Below are 17,525 nucleotides of genomic sequence, written 5' to 3'. Positions count from 1 at the left end.
ATGCTAGAGTTTGGGCTCTTGGAGGGTACCCTGCACAGGCTCCTGTCCCCATCTTCTTGTGCCGTGGAGGTCTACCAGAGACTGGCTTTGTTCCCTGTTGCATTTTGTAAAGTCCAGGGCCAAGATCTCACTGATTCTGAGCCATGTTTAACAGACATCATCACATTTATCGAGTCGCCTGACTCGACCCCACTTTGGTTGCCTTCCGGCTTCTGGCCATCTTTTTGTGCAGTCTTGGCTGGAATGGAGGAGCTTCCTGGTATTTCCCTTTAGTTTTATTGATCACTGCTTCATCACATACTTTTTAAAATCTTTGCTGGGAAGCTTTTTAGAAGAACCAAGTTTGGCCATAATCTTTTATGATTACCGGAAGTTCACATCTGTCAGGGCATTTCTACAAGAATTCATCAGTTGTAGTTTGGTGAACAGCAATTTCAGAAGACTCATAAAGCTGCTTACAAAAGCACTAAATATAGGCTCCTACACAAGTGAGTTGTAACTTTTCTTTTCCAAAATTATCTATAATCATATAGAACACCACGAGCATAGCAAGTATCTATGTAAAATATGACAGATTTGCTTGAGGCTAAGGTACAGGCTGTGATGAATGCAACCTGTTCAGTAGCCTGAGCAGGGAATACATTTAGCAACAGACCACTTTCTAGGATTTCATACAAAGTATGAATAGCATAACCAGAGCAAAAAGGACTAGTTCTGTCAAGTCAACAAAGGGGTTTTTTTGTTTATTTGTTTGTTTTTTAGGCAATTGGGGTTAAAGTGACTTTCCCAGAGTCACACAGCTAGTAAGTGTCAAGTGGTTGGTCTGAGGCTGGATTTGAACTCAGGTCCTCCTGACTTCAGGGCCAGTGCTCTATCCACTGTGCCACCTAGCTGCCCCACAACAAAGGTTTTTAAAGCACTTTCTATGTGCCAGGCACTGTGCTAAGTGCAGAGGACAGAAAAAAAACAGTCAGAAACACAATCCCAACTGAAAGAGGTTAAAGTCTAATGGGGAAGATGACTTGAAAACAGCTGTGTACAAATAACGTATAAACAGGATCAATTTGAGAGTGTCTTAGGGGAAAGCACTATGATTTTTTCTCTTTTTTTCTTTTTTATTAATTTATTTTGAATTATCAACAATCACTTCCATAAGCTTTTGGGTTTTAAATTTTCTCCCCCTCCTTCTCAACCTCCCTCCCCAAGATGGCGTGCAATGTGATATAAGCTAGACATTTACATTCCTATTAAACATATTTTCACATTAGTCTTGTTGTAAGGAAGAATTAGAACCAATAGAAGGAACCACCAGAAAAAGAAAACAAAACAAAATAGAAGAAAAAAAGCTTCGATCTGCATTCAAACTCCATAGTTCTTTCTTTGAACATGGATAGCCTTTTCCATCATGAGACTTTTGGAAATGTCTTAGATCCTTGCATTGCTGAGAAGGGCTAAGTATATCAACAATAGTCACTGCTCAACGTGGCTCTTACTGTGTACAACATTTTCCTGGTTCTGCTCACTTCAGTCAGCATCTGTCCATACAAGTCTTTACAGGTTTTTCTAAAGTCCTCCAGCTCATCATTTCTTATAGCACAACCGCATTCTATTACATTCATATACCACAGCTTGCTCAGCCATTCCCCAACTGATGGGCATCCTCTCAATTTCCAATTCTTTGCCACCACAAAAAGAGCTGCTACAAATATTTTTGTACATGTATGTATTTTCCCATTTTTGTGATCTCTTTGGGATACAGCCCTAGAAGTGCTATTGCTGGATCAAAGGGTATGCACATTTTTGTAGCCCTTTGGGCATAGTTCCAAATTGCTCTCCAAAATGGTTGGATCATTTCACAACTCCACCAACAATGCATTAGTGTTCCAATTTTCCCACATCTTCTCCAACATTTATCATTTTCCTGTTTTGCCATGTTGGCCAATCTGATGGGTATGATGTGGTACCTCAGAGTTGTTTTGATTTGCATTTCTCTAATCAATAGTGATTTAGAGCATTTTTTTTCATGTGACTATAGATGGCTTTAATTTTATCTGAGAACTGCCTGTTCATATCCTTCAACCATTTATCAATTGGGGAATGGCTTGTATTCTTATAAATTTGACTTGAGAAGGCACTAAGATTAAGGAAAACCTAGAAAGGCTTTTGCAGAAAGCAGGACTTAACCTAAGGCTGAGAGAAGCCAGGGAAGCTAGGAAACAGAAATGGCATGAGCCTTTGCCAAACAGGGCAAGGTCAGGGTTCTCCCATGGGGTGTCTTTCAGATCATTTTCAGGTTTAGTAAGATAGCCATTAGGTTACCCATCGGGAGGGGAAGAGAATAGGTAGGCAGGTTAAGTACAACTTAACGTATGATCATCGTGATATGACCTGATTGTAACAGCACTATTTGATATCATGCCTTAGACTTTGACTAGCTGTGTGACCCTGGGCAAGTCACTTGAATCTCTGTTTGCCTCAGTTTCCTCAACTATAAAATTGGGATAATAATAGCACTTACCTCACAGGTTTTTTGTGAGAATCAAAATATTTGTTAAGAAAATATTTGTAAAGCACTTAGCACAGGGCATGGCACATAGTAAGCACTATATAAATGGTCTCATTATTATTATTAGTCAGGCATTGGAAAGATATTGGATTTTAATCTTTAATGGGAACAACAACACTGAGGGTTGAAAAATGTGCACTTCTGAGACTTCAACAAATGGGGCAGCAGTTGCCAATGATCAGAGTTTGGGGAGCAGGACCAAAACGACATAACCAATGCCTAATCCAGAATAGGTTAGGTCCCAGATAAAATTTGTCTCTGTATGTCTAGTTTAGGCCATCAGGTACAACTACTTCCTTCTCAGGCAATGTAAGGTAAAGGGTCTGGAGAAGTTGTATTATCCTAAAGCTGCTTAACAGTTGTAAAGGCAGACTTACTCTCAAGGTACTTAGATTAAAGTGGTAAACTTAAGTCTCTCTAAGGGCAGCTAGTAGGCATAGTGGGTAGAGCTCCAGCCTTGGAGTCACCAAGGAGGACCTGAGTTCAAATGTGGCCTCAGACACTTGACACTTACTAGCTGTGTGACCCTGAGCAAGTCGCTTAACCCAGATTGCTTCAACAAAAAGCAACAATAAATAAATAAATAAAGGTTTAACAACTGAGGCACAGGCCAATGCTCTTGGCAGTAGTTAGCCATGTAGGACACAGTGCCTGGGCAAGAGACTCTATGGATTACTTCAATTGATGAGAGTGAGGTGAAGTTCTCACCTTTCTTGGTGAGTCAAGGACAGTAAGCAGATGTAAGGAAGGCACATTCTGGGCTCCTAGAGATGGGGAGACAAGAAAAATATTGGCCTATGTGCTCATCAAGGATTGTGTGGCTGAGAAACATAGGTCATTTAGCTGTTTTCTTTGATATCCATGAAAAGAGGAAAGAGGATTCAATGTGGATTTGTGCCAGTCTTGTTCAAGTATACTGGATAGTAGGTTTATAATCAGATACTAGCTCTTAGAGTGAATAGGGATAGACAAAAATGCAATATACAGATTAGCAGCTGTGAAATAATAGGTACTGTAAGTAGCAAGATTAGGAGCTACTGGGAAAGTAGGCAAAACCCACAAAATTAAAAATTGTTTTAATTCTTAGGCAATAACACAGCCTTGCCAGGTGTCTTAACTGTCAAAATATGGTATTGCAAGGGCTAATGGTTGAAACAATAATATCTTTTTTTTCCCCAGAAAAGAAGTAATGATTGACCTACTATCTATCTCCTTTTTCTTCTGTCATTAGTGTATACCCAGGGCTTGACTGGATTCAATTGAATCCAACTGGCTAAGCCATTAATTTACCCTGCATCATTTTCCTGTTGGTACCATAGGCAAGGTGAAATTTGCTTGAGAATAGGTACTAAGGGTCAAGGTGACAGCTCCTAAAGAATTGTGAGAACAGACTCTGTTTCCTTTTGGAGCTTTAAGATAGAATCCATATAGGTTATAATTGATTATGCCACATAACTTGTTTTTAATTAGCCAAAATCTTCCTTCTTTCCTCCTCCCCTCCCCCCTTATTGAAAAGAAAGAAAAAGTCCTTGTAACAAATATGTCTAGTCAAGCCAAAAAAATTCTTTCATTATCCATTCCCCACCACATCCTCTAAAATATGTCTTAACATGCACTCTGAATCCATCACTTCTCTGTCAGGCACCGGGTAGCATGTTTCATCAAAGTCCTCAGGAACCATGGCTGGTCATTACATTAATCAAAGTTATTAAGTTTTTTAGGATTGTTTGTTTTTACAATATTGTTATTGTTTCATAAATTATTCTCCAGGTTCTATTCACCTCACTCCTGTTCTATTTCACTTTACTCCTCTTCAGCTTCAATTTACTCCTTTTTTATTTCACTCACTTCATATTTTCTATCCCATCTAATTCATATACCATAACTTGTTCAGCCATTCACCAAATGATGGGCACTCCCTCAAGCTTCCAATTCTTTACCACCACAGAAAGACCTGTTGTAAGTATTTTTTGCATATAAGGTTCTTTTCCTCTGTCTTTGATCTCTTTGGGGTGTATAGTATCCCTACATAAAAGGGTATGCACCATTTAATAACTTTTGAGAAATAGTTCCAAACTGCTTTCCAGAATAATTGGACCAATTCACAGCTCCACCAACAGTGTACTAATGATAATGTTTTCCTACAGCCCCACCAGCATGTGTAATATTCCTTTTTTGTCAACTTTGCAAATCTGATGAGTGTGAAATAGAAATTAAGAATTATTTTAATTTGCATTTCTCCAATTATTGGTGATTTAGAGAATTTTTCATATTGCTTTTTATAGCTTGGATTTCCTCCTCTTAAACTGTCTGTTCATATCTTTTGACCATTTATCAATTAGGGAACTTGTGTCCTTTAATTTATAAAAGAAGTCTCTGACTGATATTGGATATGGGACACAGTAAGAAAGTATACTGGTCAGAAACAGGTCCTTTGGTAACTAAAAGAGACTCAATAATGGGACAATTAATTATGTAATCAGTAATGTAGATAATCTTTCATAGCAAGATTAGGGAAAAAAACTCAAGACCCTGGGGGTAGAGTAGCTTGTTTCTGGGTGTCTATAGATACCAGTTCTTTGTAGGCAAAGAAAATTACCCACACACCCTTTATTACTTTGAAACCTTAGTATTTAAAGGCTTTGCTTAATGGAATAATTAATTATCTGATCTATTTTTTTTTCTAGATTAAATAATCCTTGAGGAAACTTTAGTCTGAATATCTCTAATACACCCGCCCTTTTTATCTAAGAATTTGCAAGTTTTGTATCTATAGTGGACATTCCTACAGGCAATCCCAAAGGTCTTAGTGTAATTTTAAACTCTTGAAGCTTAAAACTCCGCAAAGACTTTTGAGACATCAGTATAATGTGCAGGTTTTCCTTTATCAAATTCATAGCTTTGGAAACTTTAAAAAAAGTTTAAGACAGATTCTCAGCTTTGGATACTCCATTTCCTATTTTTTTTCTTTCTTAGTGGAACTTTAACCCACCACTTTTAGTTGACTCTAACCCACTGCCTAGACAATTAACCTATTCTTAAACAATAAATAGATTCACATACATTACACAGTGAAACAACAAGTTGTGGAATGGAAAATGCTGAATTTTCAACTTATTTGTCATTTGGAGCACCTGAACAGATGGCCATGCCCTTAATGTGATTCCTGGAGAAACTGGGAGTTGTGGGATTTACAGTGTAACTCAAGAGCACCTCAAAGTGGGTTTAACCAACCAAACCGTAGGCTCCCAGGAAGTTTAACTCTATAATCCGTCTCAAAGACTTCAAAAGATCTCTTACCTTGTACTGGTTTGGAAAGTAGTGAGCCAGTAATACTGGCTTCTACCATGTGACTGAACTAAGAACTGTGGAAGACATGAGATTTAACTCTTACTTTTAGATCAAAGTTCTTTCAAAGTCACCTTTATTGATTAAATACAAGCTAGTGCTCTTAGAACTTGTTGGTCAAATGAGCAAATAGAGTGTCCCTGTATGAATTAAGAAATCTGGATTTCAGCTTTGTTCATTAAATCATTATAGTATAAAATGAAGAAGTAAATCAATGATAGCTCATTAGATTGCAGATGATGAATATAATTAACATCACATAAGAGACCAAATTTTAACTGTGCAATTTTCAGATTCAGTTTCTTAATACAGTATTGTATCCTATTCATACAGCAATAATCAGTTTTAGAGAAAGAGGAATAGTACAATGATAAATTATATCATGGGTAAGTGCCTGGTCATCAGTTTGGCCTGAAATGCTTTTAAATTTTCTTGTAGCCTTGATTTTTGGGTCTGATAGATTAAGTAAAAAGAGCACCCAGAGCCTTTTTTGCTTCCATGTGGAAAAGGGAGTAAAAGGTTCCTTCCACTTTGGCACAGCTCAGAGTTCTGGGAGTGTCATTTGGGGTTCCTGTAATCCACAACAGCATAAAGGTTTCAGAGAGAGAGAAAGTGGAAAGAGTACTAGGATGGGAACCTGGAGCTTTCTATTCTGCTCCTATTGTGGCCATGGTCTAGCTATATAACTTTGAACCAATCACTTAGACTAGATGATCTCTGAAGATGATCTCCTCTGGCTCTTACATTTGAAAATCTGATTCGCATTTTCCTACTTAGGTCTTCCCTAGAAATGGTAGTGACAAGAGAATAGGAACTATCCCATTTCTGGGGCAGCTAAGTGACGCCATGATGCATTGAGTGCCCAGCCTGGAGTCAGGAGTCAGCCTGAATTCAAATCTGGCCTCAGACATTTACTAGCTGGACGAGTTGCTTCACTCTCCTTGCCTCAGTTTCCTCAGCTATAAAATGAGTTGGAGAAGAAAATGGCAAACCACTCAGTATCTTTGCCAAGAAAACCCCAAATGGGGTCACAAAGAATTGATCATGAACAACAGCAACTCCCATTTCTAGAGTCACTCTAGTTGCTAGGGCAGGTAAACCCATATTGCCTTGTACCTTCCGTTACCAGCGTCTTCAAATTTCCTATAAGAACAGGAAACCAAAAATGCCTGAAATCTCCTTGTTACTGCAAAGAGCATGGGCTATCTTAGATTGTCCTCTTAGTGTTTTCATGTGTGTCTTAATTTTCCCAGTTAGACAATACATTCCTTGTGAGCAGACTCCTTGTAAGTCTTATCCTTCTTTTGTATTTCCCATGGTTCCAGTGCCTTAGCAAAGTGCTAGACCCATTGCAAGTATTTATTACATACTTGCTGATTAAATATGAAAATAAGAACACCTGTTTTTTAGAGAGAGCTCACATGAGTTAGGTTAAATTCTGGGCCCTTGATCAAAAGTTAAGTACAGGCTCCTATGTAGTAGGTTAGAGCATATAGTAGGCGCTTAATAAATGTTTGTTGAAATGAATCATTCTACACATAATACTTAATAAATATTTATTTAATGAATGAATGAGTTTCCTGGGGCCCTCAGCTAACAAGTAGGAGGTATAGAAATAGAAACAGAATTTAGCCTAATATATATTAAATTTGATGCTCTAAAGCAGGAGTCAGAAAACTATAGTCCTTGTATAAGCTAAGAATAGTTTTTACATTTGTAAATAAAGTTTTATTGTTTTAAAAATGTAAAAGCCATTCTTATTTCCCAGCAGCAGCCCAAATTTGGTGGAGGAAAGCATAGTGTGCTGACCTCTGCAGCAGCCCAAATTTGGTGGAGGAAAGCATAGTGTGCTGACCTCTGCACTGAAGTCTTTTTTTTTTATTCTACCACAATTCCCCTAAGTCTGAGGTATTCAAATATATGGATGTCCAGCAGAGAAAGTACCCTCTTCTTTCTAAAGCTCTCTAAATAGAAAGGTGATATGGTCAGAATGTAGATTGAGACTTTTTTTTGGTGGGGAGGGGAGAAACATGGCCAATGTGGGAATTTATTTTGCTTGACTGTATGTTTACAACGGGGGTTTTGGTTTTTGTTCTTTCTCCACAGAGATGGTGAGAGTGAAAGAGGAAGTTTTTTGTTGACTGAAAAAAAATTGGATTAAAAAATAATAGTAAAATTTAGGGGGATGCTAGATTATATATACCCATACTTCAAATCCTTTGCAAATAAACATTGTTCATGATGTTAGGAGTGTTTCTATGGAAGATATTAAGGCAGTCCTCATCATTTCCCCAGTGACATGATCATTTTTCTCTCATATTGTTTGCTGTTTCATCATAGGTATTCCGGAAGGACCTCATCAGTGCCATGAAACTCCCAGATTCACATCATGTTAATCCAGATGAATATTACCTCTTTGCTGATACATGGAAAGAAGAGTGGGAAAAGGGTGTTCAGGTACCAGCCAGTCCAGACACTATTCCACAGCCTTCTCTCAGGTATTTGCATGCTTGCACATTTAACTAGGGTATAGCAGCTTTTGTGGCTATCTAAGGGCACATTGCTCTGAAGACTTAAAACTTTTTGCCATTTTAAATAGTCCAAATTTCAGACTGGTAAAATGTAAGTTGAAATGTTTCTGTTTTCCTATAGAAATTATTTTTCTTTAAAATTAAAATCCATTCCTACATTTGCAGTTTTAAACAACTCTTGAGGCAGCTAGGTGGCATAGTAGATGGAGTGCTGGGTTTGGAGTCAAGAAGACCTGAATTCAAATCTAGCCTCGGATGCTTACTGACATGTGACCCTGAGCATGTCCCTTAATGTCTGTTTGCCTCAGCTTTCTTAACTATATAATAATAACAGCACCTACCTCACAGGATTGTTGTAAGGATCAAATGAGGTAATAGTTGTAAAGGACCTAACATGGTTCCTGACACATTGTAGGCACTGTTTATTTCCTTCACTTCCCCCTTCTTAAATATATAAATATGTATTTCTTAGTAAACATATGGACTTGATCTTCTTGATAGTTGTCTTGTTACTCTTCCTTTTTTTTTGTTTTGTTTTTGTTTTTCCCCCCTCTGTTGAAGAAAAAAAAATTGAGGCAAAACAGTAAGAATTGTGCTATAAGATGCAGTCCTCCCGTCTAGTGTTGCAGAATTTTATAGAAGATCACCATGTTTCTGTCAGCCAGTACAATGGTGGGTTCCTTGTAGCCTTGAGCATAGGGACAAAATGAACAGTATCTTAAGAATCTGCAAGAAGGTTAGTACTATAAACAATAAAGCTGTCAATTCTCTCCGTAAGGCCAAATCTAAGCTAATGGATTTAAGTTTCATGTCTGGAACATCCAGATTTTCAGAAATCCCAGGCCCAGTTCCTGTCTTGCACAGCACATCATCATTACTTCATAGAAGCCAAACTGAGCTTTGTAATTTGTTTTTTCCTTTTTAGGCTTTGGAACAAGGCATTAAAATAGGTAGGACTGTCACATGAAAGTTCCATTCAGATATTGTTGTAAGAGATGGAGAACTGGCTTTTGTGTCTTTGTCCAATCTTCTGGAACCTACAGACAGTTGAAGTTAATCTTTATAGGGTAATTCACAAAGCCAGGTTTAGTTATTTAGGCTTATATTATTAGCTAATTCACAGCCTGAAACTTGTCTGGAGACTGGTCTGAAGCTGTTAGTAACTACTTGAGAATAAGGACAACTAAGTTTGAATTTGCCCAGTGGTGTTGCCATCAAAGAAACTAGCAGTTATACACATGAAAGAATGCAGAGGTCCATTAAACAAGATTACCATTAGGTAAACAAATAGTGTTCGTGCCACCGCACAGTACTTATGTAGTGTTGTGGAGGTAACATCTTCACCGTAAGGGTTTTGAGACTAATTTCATAGACTGTTGCTTCCACATTTAAACTTGGTGATATTTTGACGGTCTAGTTATATTTCACTGAGGTCATCATGTTGTATAATTGTGTACTTGAGGCATCAATGGTTCCTGTAAACATTTTTTTCCCTAATGTCTGCATTACTGCCAAGAAAATGAAATCCTAATGTTTCTTTTTTTCTTCTCTGTATTGCCAGTCTGTGCTCCCAGGATCTCAATAATGGGCATAGTGTGGTGTGTATTGCCTGAGCGGTATGGAAGATGTGCAGGGATTGGGAAAGAAAGCATGTGTGTGTTCTTTACAGAAGTAGTATCTGTGCAAAGCCTAATAGAAACCTGGAGTCATGCCTAGGCATGAGAACTAAGAAGCCAGAACTTGGCTGGCAAAGAAAGGAAAGACTCAGGGTGCAAGCAACTTTCCAATTAAAACAATACGTGTTTGGAGTAAACATCAGTGTAACTGTAGGGTCAGGAAAGGGAAGGAATTCTGGATGCTGGCCAGAAGGAAACTTGTATTAGCTAAGCCATTATTGAAGTAGCAAAGAGGAAAAAAAATGCAAGGTGAGCAAAAAGGACAAAAAAAACAGAAATAAAAAAGTTCTAGGGGGTGAGGGAGAGAGAGACAGAAACAGTCAGAGACACAGAGAAAAAGGAGAAGAAAGGGGAGAGGGAGGAAGTGAGAGGATGGAGACAGGAACAGGAAAGAGAGAAAAAGAGAGAGGTGAAAAGCATAACAGGACCCACAAATTAATAGATGAGAGGGTCAAGTGATAGGTAGCGAGTGAAGGAATAAATAAATAAATAACATGGGTGAGAGAAAGTGGAGGTAGGAGACTCTGGGTCAAAAATGGGTATAAGCATATTACTTAATATGCCCAATTTTCTGTCTTTATCTAAGTAAAGGTGTTAAACCCTATCCCATTGTAAGCTCTTGAAAGTGTGGTTTTGGTTTTTAGAGGAGAATGAATACATTAGGGAAAAAAAGGATTCTTCTCAGCCAGACAATTGCATTAAAAAATGTCCTTCTTAAGTTATTATATGGATATCCCTGAAGACATCCTGAGTATATTGGAAACCCCATATTCAACATACCAAGGGAAGCAGCATGGGGTAGCGAAGAGAGTGCTGGACTGGGGATCAGAAAACCTCCTAGGCTTTAATCCTGGCAGTGATGGAAAGAGTACTTAAAAAGAGATCAGAATACCTGAGTTTTGAATCCCAACTCTGGCAGTTATTAGCTGAGTGATCTTGAGGAAATCTTTTAATCTTGCTGTGTTTTCAGTTTCTTCATTGGTAAAAGAGTAACAACAACAACAATAATAATACCTTCCCAACCTATCTCACAGGGTTGTTATTATGAGGATCAAATATGAAACGTGAAAATGCTTTGAAAAATTAAGTGGCGTATAAATATTAATATGGTATTAAAATTCTTGTTGTTATTTAGAATTTCCATGTCCATTGCATGTCATCTTCTAGTATGTGTATTTTTCATAAATCATGTATTTTTCAGAGAACTAAAAAAAAAAGTGGTACTTTTTCATATTCAGATGCCATTCTGACAGTGTATAATTGCTTAGTCCCCACTACACAATGAAACAATCTTGGACCAGAAGACATGCATGCATTTACACATGACTGTGTGCATTTTGCCACCATCAGTGCAAGTATGTCTTTTTATATTGGTCTGCATTTCTGTGATGTACCTTAAGCTACAAACTTCTAGAAGGCAAGTATTATATCTGTTTAAGTTGTTTTTATAATGTAATATGTAAGTGGTTTCTAAATAATTTAGATAATAACAAGTCAAGTGCTAGTGGACCTAAGGGAATTATATGCTAAGAAATTTATGGTTATTGGCAACTCCATGAGTAACATGCCTAAGTGCCGTGGTGATTCCTAAGATATCAATAGTGCACAGATGCTAACATAGCACAGTTCCATTTATTTATTATGTTGACCCACCTCTCCGATACATTATTAGACCCAGTAAAATGCAGTTGTTTGCCAACATCTTTTGTAAATACTCTTTCTTAAAATAATTCACTTCCTTCAACCCATCCTATTCTCTTAAAGAACTTCCTATTGGTGAAGGTGTGTATTTTTTAAAAATTACCCTTCCTTCCCAAAGTAAGAGTCTACATTTTTAGATATTTTTCCCCTAAAACTTTACTCTCTCTATAAAATGTGGGTTCTCTTTTAAAAAGGCAGGCATAATGATGTTTTTCATATAAACAGCACATCACTACTGTCTTTTAATTTTGAAAAAGAAAGAATGTAAGGAGGATGAATTTAAAGTCCACTCCATTTTTTAAAACAGGAAAATAGCATCCATCATCAGAATGATTCCTTTAGTTTTCTTGCTCTCAATTAATATTATCTACTTTAATATCCTCACTCAGTATGATGAAGTGTTCACTTTAAGAATTTATTTTTTCTCATCTTTCTAGGAAGCATGGATCATTATGCATTTAAAACATGATGACTTTCCTTTTGAATTAATATAATTTGTTTTAATCTTGCCTTGAAAAATCTTTAATGAGGCAGGGCCAAGAGTAGTTGATTATAGTGAATGAAAAATAATGAAAACTAAAGAACAATTGAAAACTGTATTGTTTTATTTTGATCTTTTCTGGTTAGCCTGGATAAAATGTAAATTTGAGTTTGGACATTTCTTAGATTATGCTTTCTACCATTGATTTCCCCATTTCTACTGGGAAAATGTTAACAAAATTAAAATCTGGTAGAGGGGGTGGTGATTAATAGCAAGTGTGACACACCATTTTAAGAGTTCTACAAAATGTCAGGAAAAGAATCTTTGTGCTTTAATAGTAATACATTGCTGCTGCTGCTGTTATTATTAGTAATACTGCTATTTTGGTTTGTCCTAATTGGATTGAAACTGGATCAAAGTTTATAAAATGGTTTTATAATATTTTCTAATTGTCACTCCACTTCAAGGGAAGTTTGGCATGTTTTAGTTTCATTTTTCAGGAAATAGTGCCTATTTATTTTTAGTCAACATAAAGGCTTTCTCATTAAATATCTTCCATTTCATGGCCCCATTACTTGCTGCTTTACAAAATGGTGACGTAAATTTGAACTGCAGAACCTCTTGTTTCTATAGGAACTGAAACCTGCTCCCATTTTCTCATAATGAAGGACAAAGATAAGTCTGAGGAAGGCGAGGAAGTAAACTAAAGAACGTGCTGTAGAATAAACAAATACTCAGTAATTGGTTTATATATGCTTTTAAAAAAAGTTTTTACCTTAAAGGAATACTAGACAAACCCATAATTACACGTGTATGGGGTCAGGGATATTGTGTAAAATAATACTCTTTTTGTATTATGGAAACTTTGTAAAACTTTAAAAATATGAAAATTTGTTCTTTTTTTTTCATTGCCTGTAATAAAATGTGTATGTTTAATTATCCATTGAGTTAGATATGAGAAGCTTAAATCATAGGTTTATAATGTTTTCTTTCCTCTATCACCTTGACAGTTTTAAAAATAAATCCCAAATAATTATGTTTTGGTTAATATATGATTTTCAGTAATATAAATGTAATTATACGATCCCTACAGTTTATTTTAATCATACATTTTCTACCACAAGCTGTTTTTCTATGTAGTAATCTTTATGCTATAGATCAGGTTCCACGTAGTTCCAAAGGGCCCATGAATAGATTTCAGAGGCTCCCTGAGAGTGCCTGGGAAAAAATTGCATTGTTATTTTAAATAATCTCTAACTGAAATTTTGGAATTTCTTCAATTATTTAAAAAAAACCCACCATTATTCTGAAGAGTCATCAATGTGCTTCACTAGACTGTCAAAGGGCTCCATGACACACAAAAAAGGTCAAGAACCCCTGCTCTACATGGAGACTTTGTGAGAGGGCCATGTTTCTCATTCTACTAAGCCACCCTACTCTGTTTCCCTTTACTTAGTTTAGTGTGCACACAAAAGAGGATTATGGTGGTCTGTTGTGTTCTTTCATTCAATATTTTTAAGTGCCTTTTGTATTCTATCCAAAGTACTGTGTATTTAATTGAGAAACCAGCTTAGATAACACTACTGCCTACTTTACAGATTTTATTTTGACTCTCACAATATCAATATTTAAAAAGTAAGTTGACCAATAAATGGGAAAAAACCCATTTGCACTTTTTTATTTATTATATTTTCTAGAACTTGGTATGATTTTATTACTAAGCAATGTTAATTTTATTGGGGTTTTTTGCAAAGGAAATAAGTTATATTAAAATACATTTATCAAAATATATTTTTAAATACCACATTCATGGCTCCCAGGTAAAGACCGCCCCCACCCCAAGACTGCATTCCCTCTTGTGACTTTGAACAAAGTATATTATTATTATTATTATTATTATTATTATTATTATTATTATTATTATTATTAATAGTACTTTATTTTTTCTAATTACATGTAAAAACAACTTTCAACATTCATTTTTTTGAAAGATTTTGAGTTCCAAATTTTTCTCCCTCCTTTCCCTCCCCTCTCCCCAAGACAGCAAGCAATCTCATATAGGTTATATGTGTCTAAGCAATGTTAAGTAGCAAGTTTGGGGTACTGCCTTCTGGCTTTGCCTTGAATTTTCAATTGCTACTCCACTAAGATTCTTCCAGAACTGAAGTTATTGTTTGTTGGTTCTAGCTGGAAGTAGGCAATGCTACAAAGGTATGTGATCCACGTGGAGTCAATATGGCAAATACATATTGTTTAGTTTTGACTTAAAAATACTAATTAAAATCTAAGGGAGTTACTTGAAAGGTTGCTTCTTCATAAGATATAAGAGCCAGGAATAATATGTTTAGGGCTTGTTTCCTTTTTATCAACCTAGCCTCTAGAATATCAATGCAAAATGCATTCATTTTTTAAGGACTTCCTAATTTCTCTTAGTGGAGAAAGATAGTAACAGTTCAGTGAGTCAGTCTTTATATTGTATACATATTCTATTGACAATATCATTAAATATCATTAATAATAGAATTGACATGGTGCTTTAAGGTTTGTAAATAGCTTTATATGTGTTATCTCATTTGATCCTCAGGTCACCTTGTGGGCTAGGTGCTGTTATTATCCCTATTTTATAGAGGAGGAAAATGAAACTAAGAAAGGTTTATACAGCAGACTTATATGCAAGGTTCATACACATGCTTATGCAGCAACTTGTAAGAATCTGAGTAAGGTTTCAAACTCAGGTCTTCCTGACTCAGTAGCTGTCCAATATTTTATCCATTGTACAACCCAACTTGGCTGACTTGAAATTTGTAATTATACTAATAGCTTATCTTGTATTGTCCTTTATATTTACAGAATGTTTGATGATATATGATCTTAAATGATCCTCACAACAACTCTGTAAAACAGGTCCATTTTTAAAGATGATTTTTCTAAGGGAGCCATTAGCACAGCTGAGGACCTGAACCAAGGTCTACTGCCTCTGAATCTACTGATCTTTTCACACAGACTTGTTAGTGATAATACTTAGAATGGGCTACTCAGAGTTTAACTGGCAGTGAAAAAAGACATCATAATTGTAGGCCAGTATGCATCGCCATTTGTTATTTTTGTTGAGTTGTTTTTCAGTCATGTCCGACTCTCTGTGACTCCATCTGGAGTTTTCTTGGCAAAGATGATAGAGTGGTTTGCCATTTCTTTCTCCAGCTCATTTTCCTTCTCCTGAGGCAGAGAGGGTTAAGTGACTTGCTCAGGGTCACACAGCTAGTAAGTGTCTGAGGCCAGATTTGATTCCCAGCCCAGTGGTCTGTCCACTGTGCCATATAGCTATCTCAGATATCACCATATCCCTGCCTCAGAAATATAGCACTTCACAATGAGAAAATGCCAGACTGGATGACTGCTTGTTTTTCCTCACTGCTCAAAATGCTCTTGAGACACTGGGAGAATAGGCAACCAGTGAGAAATTTATGTGGGTGGTGGGGATGGAGAACACATATCTGTGGGTTATTCTGTCCTATTTTTAAAAGTTACTTGTGAAGAAGATTCCACATCCTCTGGTAGTAACATGTTCTGGTGTCTCTGGAAAGTGAGTCAGTGGCATCAATAAACTTGATGCTAACAGCCCCCCCCCTTTTTTTCTTAACCACTTCACCTCAGTTGCCTTTGCTTTGGCTGTTAGTGAATAAGTGAAAGGAAAGCCTTGTTTGCTTTAGGAATCTCCTAGAGAGAAAATTGTGGGATACTTTACTTTGCTATAAAACTTAAGTCTTGAGGCCGTACAGTGAATAGAGAACCAGCCCTGGAGTCAGGAGGACCTGAGTTCAAATCCAAGATCAGACACTTGACACTAACTAGCTGTATGAGCCTAGGCAAGTTAGTTAACCCCAGTTGCCTAGCAGAAAAAATAAAAACAAACAAACAAATAAACAAAAGCAACCTTAGTCTTATAAAGAGCTCCTGGCCTTGGATATCAAGCTATTGCTAATCATTCACGGAGAGCAGGCACTGACTGCAAGCCTTATTCTCCATGTTGGAAATCTCCTCTTGTGATGAAAGAGAGTAGTTCATAATGTCAATAAGACTAATAATTCTTATCTCTGTATGCTTTAGAGTTTACAAAGAACTTTCTTTACAATAACCCTGTGAAATAGATAACATAAGTATAATTCTCTCAATTTTACATAAGAGGAAACTGAGACTCAAAGATGTGAAATAACTTGCCCACATTCCTTTCATTACCTAGTAAGTGTCAGAACCTGAATGATAAAATATAGAGTTTGAAAGGAAGCTCAGAGTCCTGTAGTTCAACCCCACACCTGAACAGGAATTACTTTCTCAACATCTCCAAGAAACAGAAAGACCCCTAGATTTGAAGTCCAAGGACCTGGGTTGAAATTCCAGCTCTACCATTTACCACCCTCATGATCACTTTCTGAGCTTCACTTTCCGTGTTGGTAAAATGAAGGAGTTAGACTAGAAAGCCTCTTATAGATCTAAATCAGTGTTCCTATGATTATCTAACTTCCACTTAAAACCTGCGGTAATGAGCAAGTCGGTACCCCTCCCCAAAGCAGTACATTTCATTTTTGGACAGCCATCTTTGTTAGGAACTTTTTCCTTCTCTGGATCTGAAATCTTTCTCTCTGTAGCCTCCACCTTTCAAACCTAGAATACCATTTTGGACACAGCAGAACAAGTCGAATCCCTCTTCCATATGATAATACTTCATGTATTTAAAGGCACCTCTCTGATCCTAACTGTAATTAGCCTGTAAAGTATCTAAACATTCAAGTAGTCAAGAATCATTTATTAATGCTTACCATGTGCCAGGCACTGTGCTCCACATGAAACAGTCTGTGCTGTTTCACCTGGTCCTTGATGGAATAAAGTCCCTCATGGTTATAGACAAAATCCAGTTTATCAGTGTCCTTTCTAAAATATTGTGTTTAAAACTAAACATATTATCTATTATAGATGTAATCTTATCGGGACAGAATATAATTGGGTGATATCGCTTCTCTTGTTCTTGACCACATTTAGCTTAAACACTTCACTGGAGGGGTCTGGTTTCTCCACTAAGAAGTTATCATCCACTTCCAAGTTGTCCCTTTCCAAGACATCTTTCCCATGTGCAGGCATGGCTCTTGAGTCACAGCAGCTTTATAAAAATGTGGGGCAGAGGGGCAGCTAGGTGGCAAAGTGGATAGAGCTCTGGCCTTGGAGTC

The 17,525-nt window shown here is 36.9% G+C and overlaps 1 protein-coding gene across 7 annotated transcripts in view; it reads left to right on the top strand.

Annotated features, from left to right (window-relative positions):
• The window catches only part of JADE3 (jade family PHD finger 3), a 201,285-nt gene that overhangs the window by 139,934 nt on the left and 43,826 nt on the right, over positions 1-17,525 (top strand). For 5 of the 7 annotated variants that reach the window (XR_013482761.1, XR_013482760.1, XR_013482759.1 and 2 more), the window contains one exon: positions 8,255-8,412. Coding sequence is in view for 1 of the 7 variants with exons in the window: in XM_078146310.1 (XP_078002436.1) it covers positions 8,255-8,412 (158 nt within the window). In the remaining 6 variants the exon portion in view is untranslated. The remainder of the gene's footprint in view (positions 1-8,254; positions 8,413-17,525) is intronic. The other 2 variants (XR_013482763.1, XR_013482764.1) reach the window with 1 other exon arrangement.

This window comes from Phascolarctos cinereus, unplaced genomic scaffold (assembly GCF_003287225.1).
Source record: "Phascolarctos cinereus isolate Bilbo 61053 unplaced genomic scaffold, phaCin_HiC Scaffold_726;HRSCAF=1367, whole genome shotgun sequence".
NCBI lineage: Eukaryota > Metazoa > Chordata > Mammalia > Diprotodontia > Phascolarctidae > Phascolarctos > Phascolarctos cinereus.
This window is presented reverse-complemented; position numbering and strand designations above follow the sequence as displayed.